Consider the following 9,361-nt stretch of genomic DNA (forward strand, 5'->3'; position numbering starts at 1 on the left):
ATCGGGTAGGGTACGGGTATCGGGTACCCGGTTGCGACCTCTGCCCGTCGTCTCTCGCCACGCCCACCGACCGGTGTGCTGTCCGTCGTCGTCGTTGTCGCCGCGTGCGCAGCGGAAACAACTGGAGCTGGAGGACAAGATGGACCTGGCCTCGTACCTCCTCAAGCCCATCCAGCGCATGAGCAAGTACGCGCTGCTGCTTCGCGACATGATCAAGGAGAGCGCGGGAGCAGAGTCGGCGGGCGTGGTTTTGGGGGGGGGCCCCTCCTCCCCCCCCCTTCCGGACGCCCCCCCCCCCGCCGCCGCCACCGGCGCCGCCTCCGAGCAGGACTTGGAGGAGCTGCGCGCCGCGCTGGATCTCGTCAAGTTCCAGCTACGGCACGGAAACGACCTCCTGGCCATGGACGCCATCCGCGAGTGTGACGTGAGTGCCACCCCACGCCCCCCCCACTGCCTCCCCCACCGTGCGACCACGGTGGCTAGGAGATGTTAACTACCTCGCCTGGTGTGCAGGAGGTCGTGGGTTCGAGGTGGCTAGGAGATGTTAACTACCTCGCCTGGTGTGCAGGAGGTCGTGGGTTTGATCCCGACTCTGACGCCTGCTGCTGTATATTTGGAGTTTGCGTGTCTCTCTCTCTCATCATCACGGTGGCTAGGAGATGTTAACTACCTCGCCTGGTGTGCAGGAGGTCGTGGGTTTGATCCCGACTCTGACGCCTGCTGCTGTATATTTGGAGTTTGCGTGTCTCTCTCTCTCATCATCACGGTGGCTAGGAGATGTTAACTACCTCGCCTGGTGTGCAGGAGGTCGTGGGTTTGATCCCAACCCTGACGCCTGCTGCTGTATATTTGGAGTTTGCGTGTCTCTCTCTCTCATCATCACGGTGGCTAGGAGATGTTAACTACCTCGCCTGGTATGCAGGAGGTCGTGGGTTCGATCCCAACCCTGACGCCTGCTGCTGTATATTTGGAGTTTGCGTGTCTCTCTCTCTCTCTCATCATCATCACGGTGGCTAGGAGATGTTAACTACCTTGCCTGGTGTGCAGGAGGTCGTGGGTTCAATCACGACCCTGACGCCTGCTGCTGTATATTTGGAGTTTGCGTGTCTCTCTCTCATCATCATCACGGTGGCTAGGAGATGTTAACTACCTCGCCTGGTGTGCAGGAGGTCGTGGGTTTGATCCCGACCCTGACGCCTGCTGCTGTATATTTGGAGTTTGCGTGTCTCTCTCTCATCATCATCACGGTGGCTAGGAGATGTTAACTACCTCGCCTGGTGTGCAGGAGGTCGTGGGTTTGATCCCGACCCTGACGCCTGCTGCTGTATATTTGGAGTTTGCGTGTATCTCTCTCATCATCATCACGGTGGCTAGGAGATGTTAACTACCTCGCCTGGTGTGCAGGAGGTCGTGGGTTTGATCCCGACCCTGACGCCTGCTGCTGTATATTTGGAGTTTGCGTGTCTCTCTCTCATCATCATCACGGTGGCTAGGAGATGTTAACTACCTCGCCTGGTATGCAGGAGGTTGTGGGTTCGATCCCGACCCTGATGCCTGCTGCTGTATATTTGGAGTTTGCGTGTCTCTCTCTCTCATCATCATCATCACGGTGGCTAGGAGATGTTAACTACCTCGCCTGGTGTGCAGGAGGTCGTGGGTTCGATCCCGACCTTGACGCCTGCTGTATGTTTGGAGTTTGCGTGTCTCTCTCGCTCTCTCCGTGGTCGCGTGGATTTTTCTCCGCATCCTCTTCGGTTTCTCACTCCGCATTTAGAAACGTGCGTTCAGAGTGTGTGGCTGCTGCAGATTTCCACACGATGCGAAGCCGCGTTGGCCGGGCTATCATTTGTGATGGCCACATCACTTCTGATAAAAGAGCTAAAAAGCTCTGTGGGCCTTACGTGGTTAAATAAAAAAAGAGTTCACAGTTTCGGACTTGCCACCTTTGACGAGCAACTCTTCGAGATTCGCTCGCGCGCTATTTAGCCATTCGGTCGCTTGGTCTGAGAGTTGCCGATTTGCGGATACGCCCCACCCGCTGGGCCTCGGCAAGGTAAGGTAAAAGTTAAAAGGTAAAAACAACGAGCCTACCTTTACCTTACCTTTTACCTTACCACAATACAATCACTCTACCCTACCTTTTACCCTTTAGCAGGTAAGGTAAAAGGTAAAAGGTAAAATGCAACGAGCCTACCTTTTACCCTACCTTTTACCCTTACCCCATACAAATTACCCGATCACAGGGTAATCACTAGGGAACTACTACACATGAAACAGGTTTGTAACGGTAAATGACGGGTCGAGCGCTTTATTCATATAGAATACTCTCGATGATTCCAATTTTACACGCTTGTTGATGTTGTTGTTGTTGTCGTTGTTGTCGTCGTCGTATCCTCAAATCTTGTAACTCAATTTTAACCCACTTCCTAATGTGGCATTGACTATCGACTGCAAACTTGGTATACTTATGTCATACTGATGACACTACTATATTCTATCATAAAAATAAAATATTTATCAACTTTCTTTTTTTTATGTTATGTTTCGGCTTGGGTCTAATTGTCCACGCTCAACCGGTTAATACTTCGCGCTACCTTTACCTTACCGGGTAATTCTTCCGAGCTACCTTTACCCTGCCCTTTACCTTACCCCTTGGCATGTCGACACCTTTACCCTTTACCCTTTTACCCGGTAAAAAGGGTAAATTGCCTTACCTTGCCGAGGCCTACCACCCGCCTGGGCTCTTCAAGGCATCGACGTCCGCGTGTGTTTGTGGGAGCAGCAGTGCCGCAGCAACGGTTCGCGCGCTGCGCTGTGAGCCCGGCGACACGACTTCGAGTCCCGCTCACAGTCAACACCAGCGACGTGGATCCGAAGCCGGTCTTGGGCCACCCCCTGTGTTGATTCGGCCTGAAAGGAGGACCCCGTGCCGTGTGTAAACATCGCCACTGGGGAGACAAAGGCGGCCGGGCGTGGTGCTGGCCAACCCAACCCGTCGTGTGCCACAGTGCCGGTAGCCTTCACAGGTGCTGCTCGCTAACAGCACTTGCCCCAGCAGTCTGGTTAATGCTATACGGGTGGGGATCTTTGTCGTTGTTGTGCGTGCGCTTGCAGGTGAACCTCAAAGAGCAGGGCCAGTTGCTGCGTCAGGAGGAGTTTGTGGTGTGGCACGGCCGCAAGAAGATGCAGCGCAGGGTGTTCCTCTTCCAGGAGCTGGTGCTCTTCAGCAAGACCAAGCGTGCCGAGGGAGTGCAGGATGTCTACGCGTACAAGAGCTCATTTAAGGTGCGGCACCAGGCCCGGCAAGGCCCGGCAAGGCCCGGCAAGGCCGGTGGGGGAGGGGGGAGGTGGGGGGGTTTGACCCCCCCCCACCACCATAATAGCGCCAAGCAGAGTGAATTTGGCCGGGCCTAAGAGGGAACATTCGGTGGTGCGGGGCCGGGCCCCATCCTGGCCTCTCGAGTTCTCGCCCCTCTCGCCCCTCTCGCCCCTCTCGCCCCTCTCGCCCCTCTCGCCCCTCTCGCCCCTCTCGCCCCGGTTAAACCGGCGAAACGAAAACGCGCTCGAAATGCTGCTCGGTGTGAAACGGGCTCAACTGGGTCGGTGAGAGGTGACCGTGGGTGGCCAGGGTCGTCCGTGGCTGCCGTCAGGCGGGGAAGGTGTCAACCTCTGGGAGGAGCCGGCCCTGCCCCCCCTGGTTTGCGCGTGACGAAAGTCCTAGTTCCAGGATTGTAGCAAACGGAACCGAACGGCGGCACGGTCGGCGGCGCATGGCGCTCGCTCGTTCACTCGTTCGTTCGCTCGTTTGCTCACGATGCGATGACGACGTGAAACCCGGCAGACGGCGGAGCTGGGGCTCACCGAGAGCGTGGGCGAGGAAGGGCTGCGCTTCGAGATCTGGTTCCGCCGCCGAAAGTCGAGCGACGCGTTCGTGCTGCAAGCGCCGACGCCCGAGCTCAAGCTGGCGTGGACGAGGGACGTGTCGCGCATCCTGTGGCAGCAGGCGACGCGGAACCGCCGTGAGTACAGTACAACGCCGTCGCCGGCAGCAAGCAGCGCGCCCTCGTTTTGTCAGCGGTGGGAGCTGCCGAGCGTTTGTCAGCAATTCTACGAGAGCAGATCAATCGGCGCAGGCCAAGAAAACGAATGTAACAACACACGCACACACGCGTGTGCGTGCGCGGCGTGGCATGTGCACAAGCCTTCTCCAGATCACCAGCTCAAAAGAACCACATTTGGCCACGTTGAAGTTTTTAGACCGACTGAGATATGGCAGCGCAGTGACCGCTGCTGTCTAGACGAGTCTTCGCCCTTTCCCGGTCCGAGACGTCTGCAAGTTGCGGGGTTGGGTCCCCGTTCACCGCCGAATTCTCCGAACGCGCAAGCCCCGTTGCTTCGAGAGGCGTAGTAGCGCCGTTCTTTTTTTAAAGACACCGCACTCGAACGCGGAGAATAGCTGGTGCCAAACTGTGCCACGCGCCCTCCCGCATGGCCTTGTGGGAGACTCGGTACCGATGAAGTTTTTGTATTTTAGTTTTTCTTCCCGCTCCGATGAATGAGAAACAAAAATGGGTCCACAGTCGTTGTCGCCCCCCCCCCGCCCCCCCCCCGCCCCCCCTGCAGAGGTGCGCATGCAGGAACTGTCTTGCATGGGCATGGGGGGGAAGCCCTACATGGACATCCGTCCCAGCGCCGCGGCCATCAGCGACCGTGCCATCGAATTCTTCACCAGGGGCCGTGGTGAGAGTCTCACCCACCCCCACCCCCCCCCCCCCGTGTGACTCCCTTTCTGCCTCCCCTCTCCCCCCCGACACCACTCGCGGCTCTTACACACGTCCCCGCGCGTCTCTCGCTCACGTGTCGTGGAACGTCGCGAGCTCTCGACGGCCCGGTGGGGTGATCCGTGGGTCGGGCCTTGGAAATCCTAATCTCCCACGAGCGGCATCATCGGCAGGCATCTTAGCCACACTAAATGGGTGGGTGCTGGGGTGCGGGGAGATATTGCGGACAATCCTGGCACGATCACGGGAGCCCCCACCGTACAGCCGAGGCTCAGCCGGGCTTTCCCCCGGGCGAGCGAGAAGAATCGTAACAACGAGTGAATCTGGCCCGGCGTGCGTTCCGAGTGCCCCCTGCGCATTTTTCTCCAGGGACGCGGTCGCGAGCCTCCATCGCCGTGTCGTCCTTCGACCACTCGGGCCAGACCTCTCCGCACCGCTCCGCCTTCCTGTCGCCGGCGGGCGGCCTGAACTCGCACGGCGGCCTCTACTCCTGCGTGGGCCCCGCCGGCGGTGGCGGTCCCCTGCTCAGCCCCGGGCGAATGGCGGCCGCCAACAGCGAGTTCCAGTCCTGCATCCAGGAGGAGGAGGACGCGACGGAGCCGGACACGGGGAGCCAGCCATCCGTGGGTGAGAGCAGTGGGCCCCACCCCTCCCACCTCCTCCCCACCAACACACTCACCAGCACCACTGTGGTGGTGACGTGGCCCTGCGGTTGCGCGCTAGCGGCGGAGGTTTGCGGTTCGAGGGCCAGCGGGCCTCCCTGGTTAATGCTGCCGTGCGCGTATCAATTGTACGTGCAGGAGTAGGCCCATTGTGTGTGGCGTCCAAATTCCAAGTGCACTGCAGATTAGCGAATTGGTGTTACACGTTGCAGTCGTGACTCATGCCCGCTCGCAAGCCAGGTGCCAAGTCATCCTGTGCCGTACAGGTTTACGCTAACCTCTGCCAAAAGGAGTGTTGCAAAATTCCCGCGTTTGCGCGCACGTACACACACGCACACACGAGGAGTAAGCTGCGCATGTGCGTACGTACGCACGAGGAGTAAGCAGCGCGTGTGTGCACGTACACACGTGGAGTAAGCAGCGTGTGTGTGTGCACACACACGAGGAGTAAGCAGCGCGTGTGTGCACGTACACACGTAGAGTAAGCAGCGCGTGTGTGCACGTACACACGTAGAGTAAGCAGCGTGTGTGTGTGCACACACACGAGGAGTAAGCAGCGCGTGTGTGCACGTACACACGTAGAGTAAGCAGCGTGTGTTTGTGCACACACACGAGGAGTAAGCAGCGCGTGTGTGCACGTACACACGTAGAGTAAGCAGCGCGTGTGTGCACGTACACACGTGGAGTAAGCAGCGCATGTGTGTACGTACACACGAGGAGTAATCAGCGCACGCTTCTCTTGCAGCCACCGCCAGCACAGACTCGCTGTCGCAGTGCACGTCCAGCGGAAGCGGCGACAGCGGCTGCAGCTCGCGCTTCCCGTACGACGCCTCTGCCGAGGAGGGGAGCGCCCCCCCGCCTCTCGCCCGAGCTCCTCTCGGCCCCTTCCCCGGGCGAGGGCTCCGCCCGGCCGGAGCGCCGCCATCCCCGGCGTCGTCGGGCGACGAATCGCGGGGCCTCGCCGCGGGCCGCGGGCCGCGCTGTCGGCCCATGCATGCGAGCGGCGCCTCCGAGGGCGGCGCGCGTTACGGCCCCCGTGGCGACCGGGCAGAGGGCACGCGCTGGCAGGAGGACGACGCTTCTCGGCGTAATGGTGACAAGGTGAGTAGAAGCTCAGACCGTCGGTCTTTGTCCACAGTTACTTTAAATCCACCCCTGTTAAGTTGCTCCTATCCGAGAGCCCCTGTTTGGAAGAAGGCCTTGTACCGGAAGGGCCTATCCTAGCAGTTGCCCACTAGGCTATGGAACACACACTGCCGATTGGGAGCAGATTCGCCGAGTGAATCTCCACCTTTAAAGCTCAGAAACTCATCCGTTCAAAAGGTCTTACCGTCTGGCTTGAATTCCCTCCTCTACGCTCCCACCTTGTATATTCCGTCCCTTGAATTCTCTGTGCTGCTCATACGTTTCATACGTATGCCGTTGTTTTTTTTTTCATGCGGTAGTATTTTTTTTAGGATGTATAACATTGAATCTTTTTTTACTGTTCGATGCTTTGAGCGTGGGAAGAGCGCCATAATACGTAAAATGCATTACTATTATTATTAGAAGTGTTGTCAAGCAAATCAATTGCAGGGCTTATCCCCCCCTCGCCCCTCGAACTTCAAGAGGTATCCGGCGACCTGGGCGCTCTGAGAATTGTTTTGCCTCCGTCTCCCGTTTCCAGAAGGGAGGAGGAGGCTTCCCGTGCAGCCCATCGACGCCCTTGTGACACCTGCCACCTTCCGCACTCACGTGAGAAGACACAAACCCACATTTTCGCCGTGTTTCCTTTTTTTTCTGGGAGACCTCAATTTCACCCCTCATCTTCTTGGTTCTTTCGGTAAAGTCACGTAGAATGGAAATAATAAAATAATACAAATATAACGTGATAAAATAATTCTCACGACGTTATTATGTTTTGCTTTTATTATTTTATTATTTCCTTTCTACGTGACTTTACCGAAAGAACCAAGAAGATGAATCCCTGCAGTCGCGAAAGCTTTAAATCGAATTTCACCCCTCATCTTAGCTCGGCGGAATTTTCGATGGCCGAGGGTCACTTCGCGGGGAATCGAGGAACGGCGGAGATGGAGCCGAATGGAAAGCTAGTCGAGAGGAAGCGACGGGAAAATCTCCGCGAATTCGGCGAAAGCGAAATTGATGACGTCTTGGCACGCGCCATCTTCCCTCACCGTTTGTTGGTCCCCTCTCCGCTCCGTCACGCCCCCCCCCCCTCTCCCCTCCCAGGTTTCCACTGCGCTGGAGAGATGAGGCGTCGGGGAGGACTTGTGGATGGAGTGCCTGAAGACGTGTTTACACATTTCCACCGTCCTTGTGCCATCAGCGCCATCAGCGCCCGCTGCAGTCGTCGTTAATTCGCGCAAGGGCGCAATGGTGGGCGGGGGCAAGGGGCATTGTCGTTTCTTGGTTCTCACGCGAGCACTGCATCGGCCACTATCGTGCAAAGTGCAATACGACATTGTGGTACTTGCTCTAAATTAATTGCCACTTTCTCCAAAAAGGGTGGCTTTAAATATCCCGCATTGTAGCAGTGGAATTTATTAGTTCATCCATTGCAGTATGTGAGGTGTTTCACTTTTATATAATTTTAAAGCACTCTTGTTCCTCGCAGTAACTGTCTTTATTATATATATTTGAACCGTCTTGCGTTTATTTAAAGAGTTTTAAGATTTCCTTGAACGTTAGCACTTCACGTTTTGTCCGTCGCTTTGACGCAACTGCTGCCGCCACCACCGCCGCCACCGCCACCACCACCACCACCAACGCCTCCACCACCACCGCCGCCACCACCACCACCGCCACCAACAACACCACCGCCGCCACCACCACCGCCACCACCACCACCACCAACGCCTCCACCACCACCGCCGCCACCACCACCACCGCCACCAACAACACCACCGCCGCCACCACCACCGCCGCCACCACCACCACGCCACCACCGCCACGCACGCGCGTGTGTTGGCGATATGTTCAAAGCCAGTTAAGGGAAGGGGCATTGTGAAATTGTCACCACCACCACCCCCCCCTTGTTAAATCTGCTTTTGAAACAAGCGGCCAGTAACATTGCATGTAAGTAGGTGGCTTGTGATTAAGGGCTGGGGGGTAGGGGGCGATTGGGCCACCATTGCCCGCACACTTGTAACGCACTCAGTGGGCATGCGCGTGGCACGTGTCGGGGTACGGGGGTGGTGGTGGTGGTGGTTTGAGATGAAACGACCGTCAAATTGAACCGCTACCCCCACAGCATCTCGAATTGACCCGCCCTTGAAGGAAACCATGCTCGTGTAAATAAAGTGGCCTGCCCGGCAGTGCCGGATGAAGTTAGGTGCGGGGCCTGTAGCATCTGATGTTATAAAGGGGCCCAAATTTACAACAACAACAAAAACACGTAAATATTAAAACACAAATTTGTTACTTGAATAGTGAAGTAATTGTATGTTTGCATTTGCTCTACGGCCAGATAATGCGACGAATCGCTAACCTTGAACACCCTGTTGTTCGTGAAAGTCGAAGGCGGTATAGTACTATAGTAATAGAGCAAGCGCAGAATCACCGAACCGGAATTGACAGCTTGAAAGCATTGAGCGCGGGGGCTCTTGCAAGTGCGGGGCCCGTAGCTACATTTGTAGCTACTTTTGCTACGAGGATCATCCGGCACTGGTTCTTAATGTTGGGGGGGGGGGGGGGGTGGGTGTGTCGGGGAGCCTTGATGACTCCGCTGTCAGACGCAGGTAATCAGGGGGTTTTCAGGGGGTGGGCGGCGGGGGTGGTTCGCGTTACGTTCACCTTGCGTGGCCTGTTGGTCCGAGGTGTGTGGCTGTAACGCGTTGGGCATTGCAGCTCACGACACCTGCCGGATTCGCTACACTTTTGCTGCCTTTGTTGTGGGGGGGGGGCAGTTTGTTTACGCGT

General features: G+C 57.0%; 1 protein-coding gene across 1 annotated transcript in view; it reads left to right on the forward strand.

The window, feature by feature from the left end:
* Positions 1–9,099, forward strand: part of LOC144951648 (uncharacterized) — a 106,788-nt gene extending 97,689 nt beyond the window's left edge. The window contains exons 19-26 of the mRNA XM_078881940.1: positions 113–424; positions 3,115–3,285; positions 3,842–4,019; positions 4,624–4,740; positions 5,151–5,408; positions 6,189–6,544; positions 7,110–7,177; positions 7,673–9,099. Coding sequence (XP_078738066.1) covers positions 113–424; positions 3,115–3,285; positions 3,842–4,019; positions 4,624–4,740; positions 5,151–5,408; positions 6,189–6,544; positions 7,110–7,154 — 1,437 coding nt within the window. The 3' untranslated portion in view covers positions 7,155–7,177; positions 7,673–9,099. The remainder of the gene's footprint in view (positions 1–112; positions 425–3,114; positions 3,286–3,841; positions 4,020–4,623; positions 4,741–5,150; positions 5,409–6,188; positions 6,545–7,109; positions 7,178–7,672) is intronic.
* Positions 9,100–9,361: the final 262 nt, after the last annotated feature.

This window comes from Lampetra fluviatilis, chromosome 63 (genome assembly GCF_964198595.1).
Source record: "Lampetra fluviatilis chromosome 63, kcLamFluv1.1, whole genome shotgun sequence".
In the NCBI taxonomy this organism is placed as follows: Eukaryota; Metazoa; Chordata; class Hyperoartia; order Petromyzontiformes; family Petromyzontidae; genus Lampetra; species Lampetra fluviatilis.